Consider the following 19,883-nt stretch of genomic DNA (forward strand, 5'->3'; position numbering starts at 1 on the left):
CCCCCCCCCCCGCACCTCCTGCCGCCCCAGCCCTGGGCTCTTCCCCCGCCCCGCCCCTCCCGCCGCCCCAGCCCTGGGCTCTCCCGCAAAGAAAGAATTGGGTGGACTAAATGGACAGTGCCCTTGTCTATCTGAAGCCTAGCAAGGGAGGTACGTGGATCCCACTAGAATTTAAAATGAAAAGTAAGGGAGGGGAGGCTCTACTGGACCTGGGCAGCTTTAGATACAGTACCAGGCACGTAGGAGGATTTCCACTTCTGAGCCATGGAAGCAGAAATTGACTTTTCTTTTCCAGATTTGAACACCCTCAAAATTAAGGAGTGATCAAGCTCAATTTGGGAGCTGTTACTTCATTTCTCCCAAATCAAATATACTGATCCACTGTAACTTGCTGTAGAAAAAGTAGAATAAATTGAGCAAGAAATGCTTCCCAGTGGTTATTAGGACTGGAATTGCTATTTTCAACAGCCATTGGTTTTTTTGTTTTTTTTGGTTTTTTTTTAGTTTTATTTGTTTAAAAGGAAGACAGTGATACTGCATTGGCAAATTCTCCATAGAAACAAAGAATGGAACAAAAGAATAATAAAGGCACCTCAACTTTTCCTCATTTATGTAGGACAGTCTTATAATATGCATCCAAATATCCTCCAATCACACAAGCTGAAAATTGTTCCACTTCACTGCAGTTCTGTAACCATATGGGAACCAATCCTGTCTGTGTTCTGTGCACATCCAAAATTCCTGCTGAATGACCCGCCCTGGGAGCGAATTACCAGTGACCCAGGGCTGCGGCAGAAGGAGGGTGCAGTTGTGGGGGGGGGGGAGAGAGCTCAGGGCTGGGGTGGGGGCAGCCAAAACATTTTTTGCTTGGGGCAGCAAAAAACCTAGAGACGGCCCTGCAAATATGGCAAAGGTGTATTCAGTAGTTAGTAATGTTTACTTTACTATTAGAATTAAAGATGACTGTACACACTCTAAAATATTTTTGGAATCACATGCACAAAATAAAGCATTTACATGGCATTTGTATGAATTAGATTAGCAGACAGTTGTGTGTTTGGAAAAAGTAATCATGAAGGCATCAGGGACAAACGTGTCTTTGGGCTCTTAAATAAATATCTGATCTTGCCATTAGAACATGACCAGACTTCAAAGAAAACTTTATCAACTGCACATAATTCTGAACTTATACAAAGACTGGCAATCAAGATGTCATAAAATGACTTTAAGGCATTTAAGTCTCATTCCTTCTGGGGTAAGGTTTTATCACAGAATAGTAAACCATCCCAAATAAAAAAGATTCTAAATCATTGAGTGGTGTGAGGAAATTGAATGAGGAAAAGTTATTTACTTGTTCTCATAATATAAGAACTAGGGGCCACCAAATGAAATTAATGGGCAGCAGGTTTAAAACAAATAAAAGGAAGTTCTTCTTCACACAGCACACAGTTAACCTGTGGAACTCCTTGCCTGAGGAGGTTGTGAAGGCTAGGACTATAACAGGGTTTAAAAGAGAACTAGATAAATTCATGGAGGTTAAGTCCATAAATGGCTATTAGCCAGGATGAGTAAGGAATGGTGTCCCTAGCCTCTGTTTGTCAGAGAGTGGAGATGGATGGCAGGAGAGAGATCACTTGGTTATTACCTGTTAGGTTCACACCCTCTGGGACACCTGGCATTGGTCACTGTCGGTAGACAGGATACTGGGCTGAATGGACCTTTGGTCTGACCCAGTATGGCCATTCTTATGTTCTTAAATACACATGCCACTGATTGCTCAGCATGGATGGCTGAATGCCACAAAGGCAAGAAGATCGGCTAATTCATTGCCATCTGTTGCACTGGAGAAGTGGAAGGAGTTGCAATGTCACAAGAAAAATAGACTGGTCTTTCTTATATCCTTTGCCCAGATAATTCTAGGAAGTCATGGGTCGTGCCGCAGCCAAAGAACAAGTGGAATTTCAATTCCAGTGCTCCGTTAAGTAAAAGAGCATATAGGCCAAATCATTAGATGGAGGGCTATTGAAATTGTAGAGCCCAATTACTGGTGTATACTTTTGATTCCAATGCTTAATCAAATTGGAAAATTCTGCCTATTTGATGACCTGAATCTCAATGAAAGATCAGGCTAGAGAGAGAAATGTGTCCTATCCCACACTGGATGACATCTTCCCAAGTAGCTCCCCAAGTATTTACTCTTTTAGATGCCACAGATGTTTTGGGGCAAATTCCACTACAGCCAAAGAGTGTCAAGTTAACCACAATTTTCACTCCATTTATACAGTAGTCTCACCACAGACCTCTTTCTGGCATTACTAGTGCATCTGAGATCTTTCACAGGAAAATGGCAGAACTACTGAAGCACCTGGAAAAGCTAGACATTTATACAGATAAACTAATACTTTGTGTACATGGCTGTACTGAAGAGGAACCTGATTTAAAAAACCTGTGTAGTGTCTTTTGAAAACATAAAGTCTAAAAGTCTGATGCTGTACAAAGTGAAAGAGCTTGTTGGGCTGGAAATAACTAGATATTTTTGGGACCTCATATAATGAATAATGTAAAGTCCCAAATGCTGAGAAAGTAAGAAACCATTAAGTATTTGCAACCTTCTGAATCCATTCTGAAATAGAAAGAAATCCTAAGTACGATTCACTATCTAGGTAGATGTGTGGTCAACCTGTCAGAAAATGATACCCTCTGAGTGAAGTGAAAAGTGAAAGCACCTAGCATTGGTGCAGAACATAAGAGCAGTCATTCAATAGAGTGAAACAACTTCTGTCTGAGTCATAAGTGTTTATCTTCTTTGATGTAAGTAAGCCAACCATTCTCAGAGCAGATGCCTGTGACTCTGGATTAAGGTACGTTTTATTGCAAGGGCATGATGGTCAACAGTGTGCTCTTGTTGCCAAGAAGGCTAATGGCATTTTGGGCTGTATAAGTAGGGGCATAACCAGCAGATCGAGGAACGTGATCATTCCCCTTTATGCGACATTGGTGAGGCCTCATCTGGAGTACTGTGTCCAGTTTTGGGCCCCACACTACAAGAAGGATGTGGAAATATTGGAAAGAGTCCAACGGAGGGCAACAAAAATGATTAGGGGTCTGGAGCACATGACTTATGAGGAGAGGCTGAGGGAACTGGGATTGTTTAGTCTCCAGAAGAGAAGAATGAGGGGGGATTTGATAGCTGCTTTCAACTACCTCAGGGGGGTTCCAAAGAGGATGGAGCTCGGCTGTTCTCAGTTGTGGCAGATGACAGAACAAGGAGCAATGGTCTCAAGTTGCAGTGCGGGAGGTCTAGGTTGGATATTAGGAAACACTATTTCACTATGAGGGTGGTGAAGCACTGGAATGCGTTACCTAGGGAGGTGGTGGAATCTCCATCCTTGGAGGTTTTTAAGGCCCGGCTTGACAAAGCCCTGGCTGGGATGATTTAGTTGGGAATTGGTCCTGCTTTGAGTAGGGGGTTGGACTAGATGACCTCTTGAGGTCCCTTCCAACCCTGATATTCTATGATTCTATGATTCTATGGTCAACTGAATTCTGGTGCATATGGTTCCAGGACAATGACTGACGCTGAGACTTGTTATGTTCAGATTGACATTCTTTCACTGCAGTAAAAGCATCTGGAAATTCACAAAATACTGGAGGACTAGATTCTCTTAAACTACTGACTGACCACAGACTGCTCAGGCCACTGACAAATAACTATGAGCTGAATCATGTTTGAACTAGTCATTTTTTGAATGTGGCTGAAGGAATAATGAAGAATTCTCCCATAGACGTCTCAGAAATCATACATGACCTATTTTCAGATTACAAAATCTGAGTATTTTATGTGAAGCTTGTTTCGGGGTAGCACTTTGCCCTCAGTATTTGTGCTAACTGGTGCTGAACTATGGATGTAGCAAGGATTCTGATGGGGTGAGTGATAATCTCATTTCCCCCACATCTCCACTCCTAAAGGGCAAGATCAGGACCAAGAAGCAGTGGCAGACTTCAGTAAGGTATTGCTCTTACTTTCAAGTGAAGCAGTGAGCCTATCATCCCAAATCAGTGAGAGAGCACATCAGCCCTTAGAGTATCTAGGATGCTATTTGATACTTCCTTTATGAATTGTGAGGACATGAGGAAGAGTCCCCCCCCCCCCAAATAATGTCAGTCTGAGAAGCTATTTAAGGTAAAGACGGGAGCAACTTCATTTCAATTAGAAGCGTACACAGAGCAAATTCCAGACATGCACTTAGTCAATTAGGAGGGGGTATTTAAAGCTTCACAGGATCTCTACTGCTTAAATATGTTGCATGGATCCAATGCCATAATCTGCCTGGCAACAAATTACCTCTAAATCCCCCACAGATCATTGCAGTATGAATTATCATCTTTTCATTAGAATTCTTCTGCTAAAATTGAATGGGGAACTCAGTTGTGCAAACATTGATAGAGAATATAGGAACATTGCATTCTAAATTAACGTACCATAACTCCTCACTTAATGTTGTAGTTAGGGTGACCAGATGTCCCGATTTTATAGGGACAGTCCCGATTTTTGGGTCTTTTTCTTATATAGGCTCCTATTACCCCCCACCCCTTGTCCCAATTTTTCACATTTGCTGTCTGGTCACCCTAGTTGTAGGTATGTTCCTGAAAAATGCAACTTTAAGTGAAACGATGTTAAGCGAATCCCATTTCCCCATAAGAATTAATGTAAATAGAGAGGGGTTAGGTTCCAGGGAATTTTTTTTTTTTGCCAGACAAAAGGCATTATATACATTTTAAACACAAAATTTAATACAGGTATGAGTTTTAAACAATTTTAAAGAAACAATTTAATACTACAATCATCACTGCTGAGTATGAAGCTTGGTTGAGGTGGTGGAGTCAGCGAGTGGAAGAGAATGGATTGTCTGGCTGCTCCTCTTGCTGTTCTTGCAAGTATAGGCACTGATTTTGCCAGGGGCAGGGGACTCAACCCTCGGCCCATCCACTCCACCCCTTCCCCCACCTCTTCTCCCTTTACTTTGCACACTGCGTCCTCACTCCTCCCCCCTCCCTCCCCTCCCTTCTGAATACTGCAAGCCAGCTGATTGCCGCTGGCAGGAGGCAGGAGAGGGAGGGGGGAGGCGCGCTGAGTCTTCGCTCCTCCCCCCTTCCTCCTGCCCAGGGCAATCACCTGGCTTGCGGCGTTTAGGAGGGAGGGGAAAGGCGCTGATCCATGGGGTCTGCCGGCGGGCGGGAGGCACTGTGGGGAGGGGGGAGGGCGTAGGGAGGCTGCCAGGTGTGGAGAAAGCAGGCAGCCAAACAATGTAAGAGTGGAGCATTGCACAACTTTAAATGAGCATGTTCCCTAATTGATCAGCAACGTTAGAACGAAACAACGTTAACCAGGACGACTTTAAGTGAGGATTTACTGTAGTCATTTAGGAAAGATCAGAAATGAAGGACTTTGGGGTATCTTTCTTTGCTGTATTGGGATGGAGGATAAATAAGGGAGTCTTTATAATAATGGAATAAACTTTTAGCAAGATCAAGAGAGGGATTATGCGAGAGCTTGTTCTTTTCAACACATATATCAGGGTGTAACAATGTTCATCAGAGAAAAGAAAAAATATATTGAAAAAAACAAGTGGATTGTATTTAAATAGGTGGGATTTACTTTTCATTTTTCCCATTGTACAAGTTTATCTTTTGATGTACATCTACTTTAATAATTACCAGATGACTAACGGTTTATTAGGATATATATTAGAAAGCACGATATACTGGAGTGACTAACGGTTTATTAGGATATATATTAGAAAGCACGATATACATAGATTTCAAGGCCAGAACAGACCATTGTGATAATCAGGATAGGAGTTAAACACTAGAAAATCACTGGGATCCACAAAGCCCGGGTTAGGCGCCTAGGCTCCCATACAATGAATGGGGAGAGATAGGCACCTTAGACTGCGATTCACAAAAACCAGTATGCTAGGCAGGCAGCTGCTAAGCTAGCCAATGGGAGATGCCAACCGACCAGAGGGGTGTGTGCTTAACCCTCTCTTGGTTAAGTGCCTATGATGTTTTATCAGGAAGTCAAGAGGAAGACGACAACCTCCCTCAGAGTTTTAGCTCAAAGATTAGAATACTCACCTGGGATATGGGGGACTTCCAATCAACTCCCCCCTCCACCTGAAGGGGAGAAAGGATTTGAACTTGACTCTGCCACCGCTCAGGTAAGTGTCCTAACCACTGGGCTTTGGGGGTATTCTGATATGAGGGCTCCTTCAGTCTCTCCTGTTGAAGCTGTTGCACTCTGGATAAATAATGAAAGAGCAACTGGAGCAGGTGGACTGGATCCTGGGTCTCCCAAATTCCAGGTGGGTTCCCTAACTACCAACCTATAGAGTAATTTTCATGCTTGAGCTCTCTCTCTCACTCGCTCATTCTCCAGCCCAAATGATGCTTCAAGTAGTTATCCAGAGTGCAACAACTTCAACCGGAGAGATTACAAAGGACCCCACATCAGAATATCTCAGAGCCCTATGGTGAGGACACTCACCTGAGAAGTGACAGATCCTAATTCAAATCTCTTCTTTACCCTCAAGCAGAGGTGGGACTTGAACTGGGGGTCTTCCCATATCCCAGGTGAGCACTCTAACCCGTGGGCTGAAAGTTATGAGGAAAGTCCTCTCCCACTCCAAACTGTTTTGTTTTACTTTACTTCTTTTATTTGAACATAGATGCTGAGTGAGCTTAGCTTCCTACAGGGTCCGGGGGGTTGGGGGTTGTGCATTGCAGTGGTCCCAAAACTGGAACTTTGATGCCTAAAATAGGAATTTAGGTGCCTAACCCCTTTTGTGTACCTAGGCCGATAGACTTAACTAGTGAAGGCGTATTGTTCTTTTCTAGACATTCTTATTGTTATGGTTTATATGAATGAATTTCTGGAAGGTCTTTGCTCATTCAGATATAGAATTAAATATTCTGTAAATAAAGAAGGAAATGTAAATATTGGGCAGCCGAATTTAATAATTATTAATTATTATTGTAGTGGTAAAGAAGGCTTAGGGTATGTCTACACCCAGCCGCTAGTTCGGCGGCTGGCAATCGAAGTTCTGGGTTCGACTTATCGCGTCTTGTCTGGACGCGATAAGTCGAACCAGGAAGTGCTCGCCGTCGACTGCAGTACTCCAGCTAGACGAGAGGAGTACCGCGGAGTCGACGGGGGAGCCTGCCTGCTGCGTGTGGACCGAGGTAAGTTCGAACTAAGGTACTTCGAACTTCAGCTACGTTATTCACGTAGCTGAAGTTGCGTACCTTAGTTCGATTTGGGGGTTTAGTGTAGACCAAGCCTTAAGTCCTTTCAGCTGTATGGATCATGTGATGCATTACTGCATTTCCTGGCCTTTAGAACTAATATGGTTGAAAAAAAGCTCTGACAAAAGCTTTGCTTGGTTGCATTGTGCTTAATTCATTTTTGAAATATCATGGTATACACTGTTAATTTAAAAAAACTTCTCGCATTCTGAAAGGTTATTTGTAAAATAAACCACTATGGAGACTCTTTCACACTAAACTAATGTCATATATGACCAGGCTTCATTTAGTATAAACATCTGCATCACTGAAAGATCTGTTTGTTCTAGAGCTAATCAATTTTTTTTCCTCTGTGGAAAATCTCAACTTTTTTGTTTTAACTCACAAACATTTTTTGGCCAGAAACCTGCTGAAACCTGAAAAATGTTTGGCCAAATAATACCATTTCTTAATTTTCAGGCAAAACATTTCAGTCTTGGTGTTTTTCAATTAAAAATAATTTTAAAAATCTAGGAAAGCAGATATTTACCACAAAAAATATTTATTAGAAAACCCAATTTTCATTTAAAATTTTTCAACAGAAAGTTTTTGACCAGCCCTAATTTGTCCTTTCCCAACAACTTCCTCTGAACTTTTATTTCTATAGAAATATATAACCGGGTATGTGAATGAATTAATAAAGTCATCTTTTTCAATAAGCATATTGTTGCCAGGACTATTGGCTCTTCTTGTCTATGCCATAAAACTCTCCTCTGCTGAATTGTATCAATAAAGGAACTGGAACAGACCTCCCCCCCCGCCAAGAATTTTAACATTCTCAAATTGTCAAAAATCATAAATATATTTTCCAACATCTCTTTAAGAAAGGTAACACTTTTTTAAAAATTTGCAGATGGCTATCCTAAAGAAGAAATGATTTACAGATGGAGGAAAAACTCAGTAGAGGCTGCAGACCAGAAATCTTGGAGACTCTATCAGTTTGACTTCATGGGACTCAGAAATACTTCAGAAATTGTGAAAACCTCTGCAGGTAGGAATTGAATGAATGCTCAGTTCTCAAGGTTAAGAAGTTCAATATATAGTTTTCTACACTCTATGTATGACATGATCTCATTTCTGTGCTTTGAATCTGACAGGTTTCAGCAGTTAATCTACTACACTGCAATCTATTGTACATGTTTGACTTTAATTGTGTTTATGTTCTTACCAGTCAGGTTATTCTCATGGTAAACTAAGGGCTAATGCTTTCCACAAATATTAATTTCAGTGGGAACTTCAGATGTTCAGGACTCTAACTCTGTAGGTGTCTAACTTTAGGGACCCTACTTTGAAAATGTTGCCCATAAACTGCTAGAAAATATTGATTTTTAAAATGATCACCTATTTCAATTACAGTTGATATTTATGAACTCAGAATAAAATGATGAAGAATATACTATGTGCAGTGAGGAATGGACTGGGCATTTTTTGAAAGTTTGTTTTCATTTAAGTACACTTTGAATTCAGGGAATTACAGTGTTTACAAGTGTTCATTTGAAAAGTGCCAAAATCCAGACTTCAATCTAATTGACTGTTTGGATTTCTAACAAAACCCTTCTCTCTTCCTCTCCTCTCTTCATAGTATTACCAACCTAGGAATAATATTAACTTGCAGCTGCTGTTTACACTACATTTTAAGTTGCCACAATATGCTTATTCTGCAATTAGGTGTTATTAAATTATCCCTGCATTGAGACATATGTTTTGATCATTGATTTTTTTAAATAGCAAGCATCAAGAACATTGTTTATTATCGTAGCCCAGAGCATAGCGGTAGAGCTAATAAAATTAAACGTTTTCATAACAAGTTAATCTTTCATCCACTGTTTGAGTATTTTTCTTAATGTTTCAAAGGCATGGTACACCTCCAGCTGATGAATGCCTTTTTCCATTGACCTTATCAATTGATTTTAATTAAAACTTAATGGCCATTTTATTTCCACAGGAACCTTTTTCTGTCTAATAATAATAATAATTAATAATAAATGAACTATGCATTAAATGGCGTAGATTGCTAAAATTGTAAAGTTAAACGTAACACAATATAAACAATAGATGCAGCACTTGGTAGATTAAAAAACTCATAAAAGTCAATCACCATCCAAAGGTTATAGATGACACTGAAGTAAGCTACACATCAATACATGTGGCGAGTGGTGTTAGTAGCATCTGCTGCTTTAATATTAACCAATTATGAATTTTTAAAAAGCAGAATTTAAGTGCATCTATATTATTTATTGGGAAACACTGTGGATAAAGAGTAAAACACACTGATCTGTGGGCTTAATGTGGAAAATGTATGGCCCATCCTCTTGCATCAATAATGCATTCTCATGGCTGACAGACAGTTTTGTCACTGAAATGCAATTAACGTATTAGTAAGTCTTTCGGGTACATGGCCTGGCTAAGGAGAGTGTTAACAAATGGAGCAAACATAAAAGTTTGTTCTGCTTCTGAATAATGAATATGGATGTGTAAGTTCTTCAGGCAAGTTAACTGTGATCTGGATGTTGGTAGATCAAGGTCAAGCCCAGGATACATTTTGGTTCCAATATCTGTGACAGGAGGCATGAAACTAATTAGGAGAGATGGTGAGAAAGCTAGAGATAGTGTGAGTGACCTGCCACTTCTATTCTGTGCTCACCAGGAGTCATGCCAGCTTGACAGTTTTCATCAAGAAATCTCGTTAAATGCACAGAACAGCCCCATCTGAAATATGAAGCTGCTGGCGGTATCCGAATAAATACACGTACCCGCTCTATTTAAACAAGTCAGAAGCCAGCTTCACATAGTCATTTAAGATCACAAATAATGAGGTAACTGGGCAAATTCCTTTTTTATACTCCTCTTCATAGACTCCAAGTTATAATTTAAAGAAGCGGCCGAGCTGGCGTTACTTTTTTACCCCATTACCCTTGCTACTTCTCAGTCATGCTTCTAAGCAAAAATCAACCTCTGGAGTCAATTTCTTTTCTGCCATTAGATATGTACTGTAGGCCAATTTTTCATGCACCAGCACTGTCATAGGATATACTGATCTAACATTTGGATGTTCAGATGGGCACTTAAAATGAGCACTGATGCACTAAATACTGATTTGAGCTTCCAAATGTGGGATTTGCATACCATAGTGAGGTACCAACATTTGAAAATTGTGCTGATCAAACCTATCTATCCAGATTCTTATATGGCCTTCGTGGACATGATAGCTTAAAACCTGGTGTTTATGTGAAATTTTTAAAATGTCAATCTGAAGTAGAGGGAGTTCCTTATAAAACACTGAGGGGTGCCTGGAAGAGAGGTTTTCTCTATTCAGATATTCATTGAGTGGATCAGTATTACTGGCTTTTCAGTACAGTATTTGAAAATAAGAATATAAGAATGGTCCATCTAGCTCAGTATCCTGTCTTCCAACAGTGGCCAATGCCAGGTACTTCAAACGGAATGAACAGAACAGGGCAATTATCAAGTGATCCATCCCCTATCGTCCAGTCCCAGCATCTGGCAGTCAGGGGCTAGGGGCACCCAGAGCATGGGGTTGCATCCCTGACCATCTTGGCTAATAGCCATTGATGGACCTATCCTCCATGAACTTACCTAATTCTTTTCTGAACACAGTTATAGTTTTGGCCTTCACAGCATCCCTTAGCAATGAGTTATTTGGGTTATCGGGTGATTTGTATCACTAGATGATGCAACCTTTCAGTATGATGTATTCCACAAATTAGTCAAAAATTCCTACAAATTCCCAAAGGCCCTAATGTTCTGCAAGATATTGTTGTCATCAAAATTAAACAAATCACCATTTAGGCTGTAGATGGGCCCAAAGGAAAAAAATATAATCATTACCAACTAAATAATAAAATATAAAGCAAATTACTGAATTAAGATACAGAAAAGTTACAATATGCTAGAGATTTGGGGCAATCATATCAGGGAAGAGGGAGATGATAGTTCCTCAGCTGTAAGCTCTTTGGGGCAGGGACCATCTTTTTGTTCTGTGTTTGTACAGCACCTAGCATAATGGGGCCCTAGCCCATGACTTGGCCTTCTAGGTGCTATAGTAAATATACATAAACAATAATAATAATGACTTTGGGCCATCATGATAGCAGAAACTATTGCCAAACCGGTGGTTTTTTTTTTTTTTTTTTTTTAATAGCACCAAAAATTGCAAGGGGGCTATAGAAATGAATTTACAAGTAACAAAATGAAATGTATATAGGCCAGTGATTCAGCTGGTGTCATTAAGCAGAGAGACCAGCTGAGTATCTCACTCATTAATTTTGGCTCACAGATGGATGAGGAGGGGAGGTGCTGGGAGTCTACAGATATATGAAGCATGTGAAAACCAAATCTCTGAACTTGCCTGAGGTGAACTCTCTCTGTAGAGGTCCAATGAAGTCTGCTGGACACTGTAAGGGTCCCACCAGCCCTGATCTTTTTGCAAGATCAGGACCCATGGAAAGAACAGAATTATGGAGGGTGATACACAGAGTACAATTAAGAACAATGGGATGAAATTCAGAAAAGAAAAACAGTCTGAATATCAGGAAAAAATGATATTCTGTTCCTCCCCAGGAAAACTGTGAAAACCTCCAACGCATGGGACATTTAAAACTAAATTAGACAAAGTATTAGAAAATATACTGTAGGAAACAGTCCTGCATTCCCAAGAGATGGACTCACTAGCCTAATGTCTTTTTCACTTCTAATGTTCGTTTCTGACATTTTATGATACAGTTACTTCCTTCCAGAATTGTGTGTGTAATGTGAGACCTTTGTCAGTATCACCGGTATACCTCTCTGCGTCTCTCTATATTCTCTTCTGCAAACTTGCAGCATGAGTGCTGATAGTCTGTACAGGAACATATTGCCATGGTGGCCAATATGTGTATAACCCGTTCCCTGTAATATAATTTAGCTCATCAAGTGACCACTTCATGAGCTTAGCAGAGCCCAGAGACAACATTCCATTAAACCTTTCTCTTTTAGAGAGTTACATACATTTTGTGTAATTGTAGACATGGTCTTGGTAACAAGATGGTTGCTACAAGGACTTCACAGTTCCTAGAATCTAAACAAGATAACAACAACAACAACAACAAATCAATGCCCCAAATCATCAAAGGCTTAAAGCACAGCCCCGGTGGTGTGCACTCAGGGGGAAGAGTAATCTGGGGTTTAATGACCTTTGCGGGCCAAAGAAGATTTGTATCTCTATAAATAGAGGTGGTCCTAGGCAGCCAAGTGAAAAACGTTTTCAGTACCTCCCACCCCTGCACCAGCTGAGCAAAAAAAACACCAAACATGAACCCTGGACAATCAGCAGAGCAAAAAAAGGGCAGCCAATTAGAAGGGAGCAAAAAAACAACAACCCCAAAACCATGAAAAGTACGGTCCTCTCTGGAAGTTGGCATGTAGGGCAAGCACTCTGCCCAGCCATCTCTAGAACCGGCCGTGAGTATAAGGCCATCAGGAGAGAGATTAAGCTAGTTAAAAATAGCACGAATACTATTTAGCCCTCTAGGACTGGGCTGTGGGAAAGGGAGACTACACATGAGAAAAAAAATCTTCTGTACTTTCATATCAGGGTAACCTTGTTGCAGTGTGGTTTGTGTAATCCTTAAACCCAGGCTCAGAGTGCTGGCTGTGAATTGTTCACTTAAGTGTTAGCTTTTAGAGTATCATCATTTAAAAACACAGTGGGGCAAAAGGAAAGCAGAGGTCTGAAGAGGAAGAGGAAGCTGTGGGGGAGCTGTTGCTGAGGGATCCTGGTTGCCGCTGTAGTGTTGTTCTTCATTGCTCCCTAGTCTACTCTCCTTCACTTCAAGGTCTACATCCTTTTTCTCCACTCAGGGTTTTATAACATTAATTCAACCCAAATATAGAGAGAGATTGGCTCCTTGACACCACATAAATCATATTTGCACTCACTTAAGGCCCTTTTAATCTGCCAAACTTGTGCAGTGTAAATGAGAACTGGGCTCATTAACTAGCAATACAAAGAGCATAGTAATGCTCCAAACCAAAACTTTGTTAACTAATCATTAAAACCAAGAGGTGCTGCTCAGAGCAACATGTACTTTTGCACTCATTATAAAAAAATCCCCAAACATTACAAAACATTGCAATCACCAGCCAAGGTTATAAGTACACAAATTCATGTCTTTTAAAATAATGTGTGGTATTTGTATGTATTTGGGGGGGCAACTCGTAACCTTAGCTGTTATTTTTATTTGGGAATATAGACACACATACACAAAGACACGTTTTGTAGTTCTGTGCTAATTGCTGTCAGTAAAATGTTATTCTGTTTTAGGGAACAAAGATATTAATAACTATGAAAAGGCACATTTTCTAAAAAAGTCCTGAAATGCATTTGTGCTTATTTACGACTATTGTATTCAAATATTTGCATGGCAGAGAAATTGGCTGGCAATATAAATATTAAAATAGCTTAAATTATACAAGCATGGAAATTCAATAAGTAAAACTATTCTGTTAAATTTCTACATTCTCTTAGCTGCCTTATTCAAGCTGCACTACAGGGTGTGCTGTCTCTTTAGAACGCCAGTGAAGGGAAATTTTTGTGTTAAGAAGATTAATGTCTGCTTGGGATTTGGAAACAACATAGCCCTAGATGTTGTCTGCAAACAGATTGCCAGCCCAGACCTGAGGGAGTGGGCCATTGTGATAGTGTGGAATTTGTAGCGAGCTTACTCCACAGAACTGAAGGCATTTTAGAGCCAGTTAAATCACACGTGTAAGGCATGACTGTGTTCAGGTTCGCATGCAGTGTTGTTGTAGCAGTGTTGTCGCCAGGATTTGTAGGTATATGTGTGGCAGCCTGTATGCTAGGTACTTCCCATCCACAACTACAAAGTCTTGCATTGAAGAAAAGAGCTTGTGTTATTAGTGAAAGAAAAACATGGTTCAAGACCCTACAGTTTGTCACTATAGCCCAGGGGTTCTCAAACTGGGGGTCGGGACCCCTCAGGGGGTCAAGAGTTTATTACATGGGGGTTGTGAGTTGTCAGCCTCCAACCCAAACCCGCTTTGCCTCCAGCATGTATAATGGTGTTAAATATATAAAAAAGTGATTTTTAATTTATAAGGGGGGGTCACACTCAGAGGCTTGCTATGTGAAAGGGGTCACCAGTACGAAAGTTTGAGAACCACTGCATAGATATTTTTAATTGTCTTTTTTGCCACACCCACTCCAAAGCTAGGTGCCAGCTCTAAAGACATTTACTTAATTACTATTCATGAAGCTCAATTGTTTATTAAATGTCAGTGACATTTTCAAAGCACTGGTGGCTCCCAACTGCGTCCTGATGGCACATCAAAGAGTGCTTGTCACATGAGTGCTCTTTACAGGACAAGCGCGGTGGGGTGTGTTCTCTCTTTTAATTGCCTGACTTGAAAAGATCCAGCACGGGTACATCAGCAAAACATTCCATGGGGTTAACCTCTAATAACGTGATCATTTGAGGCAGAAAAATGGGGTCTCAAAAATGTTTCATATCATCCGAAAACAGCACCTGTTTCTAACAGTTTTACCCTATGCAGGAGCCCAGTCTATTTCAGACAGGGCATATTGAAACCCTAAACCCTTTAGCATTAAAATGAAATTGCTGGGAAAACTTTGGTTTCAGGACATCCGAGCCAGATTCTGGTCCATGGGATTGCATACACAGAGAGTGTCTTCCCCTCACAGATCTCATGTTCCTACATGGAAGGTATTCTGTGACCTCGTACTCCTCAATACCTGGTCTCTGCAGAGGGCCCTCCATTTGGTCAGGGATCCATAGGAGGGGAAGGGCAGTCAGTGGGAGTTGGAGGGTACAACAGCATTATATTGGCTTCCTAATATCCATGTGTGGCATCCAATGACCTGTATCTCCTCCAGTGAGTCTAGAGTAATTGACCTTCAGCTTCCTCTGGTATCTAGCACCTGCTAATAGGGTGGGGTGCACCAGGAGAATCTAGCCCTCCTATTAAACCCACTAAGAATGATTTTGATTATAGAGAAACTTTACTTATTTCACTCTAAGCTGGTTGCTATGATTTTTATCCTGACAGTGTTTCTTTACTGAGTTTGTATATCGCTTTAGATGAGAAAATATGCTATTTAGACTTTAAGGCCAGAAGGGATCATCGGGATCATCTAGTCTGACCTCCTGCATATTGCAGGCCACAGAACTTCACCCACTCCTGAAATAGACCCCTAACCTCTGGCTGAGTTACTGGAGTCCTCAAATCATGGTTTAAAGATTTCAAATTACAGAGAATTCATCATTTACACTAGTTTAAACCTGCAAGTAACCCATACCCCGTGCTGCAGAGGAAGGTGAAAAAAAACCCAGGGTTTCTGCCAATCTATCATGGGGGAACATTCCTTCCTGACCCCAAATATGGTCATCAGTTAGATCCTGAGCATATGGGCAAGACCCACCAGGCAGATACCTGGGAAAGAATTCTCCGTAGTACCTCAGAGACCTCCCCATCTAGTGTCTAGCAGTTGGGGATTTTTGCTCCTGGCAGTCGCTGATGGGCCACATGCCATTGTAGACAGTCCTGTCATACCATCCCCTCCATGAACTTATTAACCTCAGTCTTGAAGCTAATTAGGTTTTTTGCCCTCACTGCTCCTCTTGGAAGGCTGTTCCAGAACTGCACTCCTCCACACTGGCGCTTAACTTAAATAACTGTTCACCTTCCCTGGTATTTATCCCTCTGATGTGTTTATAGAGAGCAATCATATCTCCTCTCAGCCTTCTTTAGGTTAGGTTAAACAAGCCAAGCTGTTTGAGTCTCCTCTCATAAGGTAAGTTTTCCATTCCTTGGATCCTCCTAGTAGCCCTTCTCTGCACCTGTTCCAGTTTGAAATCATCCTTCTTAAACATGGGAGACCAGAATTGCACAGTGTTCCAGATGAGGTCTTACCAGTGCCTTGTATAATGGTACTAACACTTCCCCATCTCTACTGGAAATATCTCACCTGATGCATCCCAGGAATGCCTTAGCCTTTTTCACAGCCACATCACATTGACGGCGCATAGTCATCCCGTGATCAACCAATACACCCACCCTCTTTTGTCTCTTCCAACGGATAAATTCCCCGCTTATAGCAAAAATTCTTGTTGTTAGTCCCTAAATGCATGACCTTGCACTTTGCACAATTGAATTTTATCTCATTACTATTACTCCAGTTTACAAGGTCATCCATATCTTCTTGTATGATATTCCGATCCTACTCTGTATTGGCAATACCTCCCACCTCTGTGTCATTTTATTAGCACACTCCCACTATTTGTGCCAAGGCCAGTAATAAAAATGTTAAATAAGATTAGTCTCAAGACAGATCCCTGAGGATCTCCACTAGTAACCTTCCTCCAGCCTCACAGTTCACCTTTCAGTATGACCCTTTATAGTTGCCCCTTTAACCAGTTTCTTATCCACTTTTCAATTCTCATATTAATCCCCATCTTCTCCAATTTAACTAATAAATTCCCATTTGGAACTGTATCAAATGCCTGGCTGAAATCCAGGTAGATTAGATCTACTGCATTTCCTTTGTCTTGAAAATCAGTTATCTTCCCAAAGAAGGAGATCAAGTTGGTCTGGCATGATCTACCTTTTGTAAAACCATGTTGTATTTTATCCCAATTACTGTTCACCTGTATGTCCTCAACTACTTTCTCTTTCAATACAATTTCCAAGACCTTGAATTTAATTGAGGTCAAACTAACAGACCTGCAGTTTCCTGGATCACTTTTTTCCCTTTCTTAAAAATAGGAAATATATTAGCAATTCTCCAGTCACAGGGTATGACCCCCAGAGTTTACAGGTTCATTAAAATCCTTGCTATTGGGCTTTCAATTTCATATGCCAGTTCTTTTAATATTCTTGGATGGAGATTACCTGAGCCCTTCCAATTTAGTCCCATTAAGCTCTACCTCCATATCCTCATTCCCATAGTCACTCTGCCAATACCTCTAAGATCTTCATTAGCCTTATTAAAACCTGAGGCAAAGTATTCGTTAGGTGTTGGGCCATACCTAGATTATCTTTAACCTCCACCCCATCCTCAGTGCTTAGCGATCACACATCTTCATGCATTGTTTTCCTCTTATTTATATGACTATAGAACCTTTTCCTTTTGGTTTTAATTCCCTTTGCAAGGTTCAACTCTGCTTGGCTTTTGGCAGTTCTCACTTTATCCCTACACTTTCTGACTTCCAAGAGGTAGTGTTCCTTGCTGATCCAACCCATTTTCCATTCCTTGTAGACTTTCTGCTTTCTCTTAATCACCTGTTTGAGATACTTGCTCATCCAGCTTAGTCTGCAACCCTTCTGTATGATTTCCTCCCTTGCTTGGGATGCAGGCTGCAGATAGCTTCTGGAACTTTGATTTAAAGTAATATCAAGCCTCTTCCACATTCAGATACTTGAGTTCTTTGGTCCAGTTCACTTCCCTAACTAGTTCCCTTAATTTCTTAAAGTTAGCTCTTTTGAAATCAAGGATCCGTTGCATATCTATTTGTGTTTATCCTTCCATTTAGTTTAAACTGAATTAACTCATGATCACTCGAACCAAGGTTATTCTCTACAACCAGTTCTTCTATGAGATCCTCACTACTCACCAATACCAAATCTAAAATGGCATCACCTCTTGTTCATTCAGCAACTATTTGGTGAAGAAATCTGTTAGCTACCACATCGAGGAAAATATGGGCCCTACTGTTATTTGTAGCACTTGTCCTCCAATCTATATCTGGGAAGTTAAAGTCTCCCATAATCACACAATTCCCAGTAGTATTTATTTATTTAAAAACATTAAAGGGGTCTCTATCCATATTCAAACCAGATTCTGGTGGTCAGTAACACACCCCAAGCACTATAACAGGGGAACCTCTAGTACCTTTCTTCCCCAATTTGACTTTGGCCCCAACAGACTTTGTCTTATCCACTCTATCACTTCTGATTTCTTTATAGTCTACTTCATCATTAATATACAATGCTATTCCACAACATTTGCCTTTATTTCTGTCTTTCCTGAGCAGCACATTCCCTTCAATACCTGTTCTCCAGTTAGGAGTACTATTCCACCACGTTTCTGTTATCCCTATAATATCTGGTTTCACTTCCTGCACCAGTAGTTCTAGTTCCTCCATTTTGTCACCCACCGTCCTTGCATTGGTGTACAAACATCTAAATTGTTGCTGCTTGGATTTGCTCACATTCCTCACCTGATTGGTTGCAGTCATTCTACTGCCAGTGTAACCTATCTGACTGTTATCAGCACTGACCTTCCACTCAATGTCCATTCTCCTCCTGCTGTTCCTTTCTCCATTGCTGTATCCTTCCTTACTTGATTTTCCTCCCTCTCAATGTTAAAATCAGGCATGGAGATTACATGAGCATCTCCCAACAGTTTCCCTGAGTTCCTAGTTTAAAGCTATTTTAATGAGTTGTGCCAGCCTCCATCCCAGAAGTCTATTTCCCTCCCTACTCAGGTGGAGTCCATCCCATGAGAACTTTCCTCTGTCCATGAATGCCTCCCAGTGATCAAACATCCCAAAGCCCTCCTTATAGCACCACTGCTAGAGCCATCAGTTGATCATCATAAACTTGTCTCCTTTTTGTTCTCCTCCTCTAGAGATAGGCAGAATCCCACTGAAGATCACCTGAGCCTCCATTTCCTTAAATGTCTTCCCCAGGTGGCATAGTGTCACCTGATATGTTCCAGTGAGAATCTAGCTGTGTCATTTGTTCCCATATGAAGGGTCCTCTTCAGCCTCAGGTTCACATCCCATATTTTAGCTCCTGGAAGACAGCACACCTTCTGTTCTCCGGATCAGCTCTGGTGACAGGCCTGTCCATTCTTCTTAGTAGGGAGTCACCACTCACATAGACCTGCCTTTTCCTGGTGATGGTGTGATTCTCCAGCCTTCCTCCTTCTGTTCTTTCTGTCTGTGAGTCCTCTTGTCTTTTATTCTCCCTTGAAATCTTCTGAAAGTCACCCTGTATCCTCCTAGGGCTCTGAACTCTGGGTATCTCCATTGGCTCTTCTCTTCTTCCTACAGGACTAGCCACTCTTCTCTTCTTCCTTGCCTTCCCTCCTTCAGTTACTGCCTGCTGTGCCACTTCACTCTCCAACTCAGCAAACCTGTTCCTGAGCTCTATTTCTCCTTCACTAGCTGGTCCTTTCCTCTGCCTGGTTCTCTTAGTCACATGCTTCCACTGACCACTTTCCTCACGCAGCAGTATAATATATGGAGATATACCTATCTCATAGAACTGGAAGGGACCCTGAAAGGTCATCAAGTCCAGCCCCCTGCCTTCACTAGCAGGACCAAGTACTGATTTTGCCCCAGATCCCTAAGTGGCCCCCTCAACGATTGAACTCACAACCCTGGGTTTAGCAGGCCAATACTCAAACCACTGAGTATCTCCTCCAAGTTCTTCAGTCCAGCTTGCATCTGCAAATCTTTACTTTTCCTTTCAGCCTCTTCTTGCCTTTGCTCCATCAT

The 19,883-nt window shown here is 41.2% G+C and overlaps 1 protein-coding gene across 1 annotated transcript in view; it reads left to right on the forward strand.

Annotated features, from left to right (window-relative positions):
- The window catches only part of LOC113406292 (gamma-aminobutyric acid receptor subunit gamma-3-like), a 515,367-nt gene that overhangs the window by 434,829 nt on the left and 60,655 nt on the right, over positions 1–19,883 (forward strand). The window contains exon 6 of the mRNA XM_026650329.1: positions 8,198–8,335. Coding sequence (XP_026506114.1) covers positions 8,198–8,335 — 138 coding nt within the window. The remainder of the gene's footprint in view (positions 1–8,197; positions 8,336–19,883) is intronic.

This window comes from Terrapene carolina, unplaced genomic scaffold, assembly GCF_002925995.2.
Source record: "Terrapene carolina triunguis isolate 2854851 unplaced genomic scaffold, T_m_triunguis-2.0 Scaffold25, whole genome shotgun sequence".
Lineage (NCBI taxonomy): Eukaryota > Metazoa > Chordata > Testudines > Emydidae > Terrapene > Terrapene triunguis.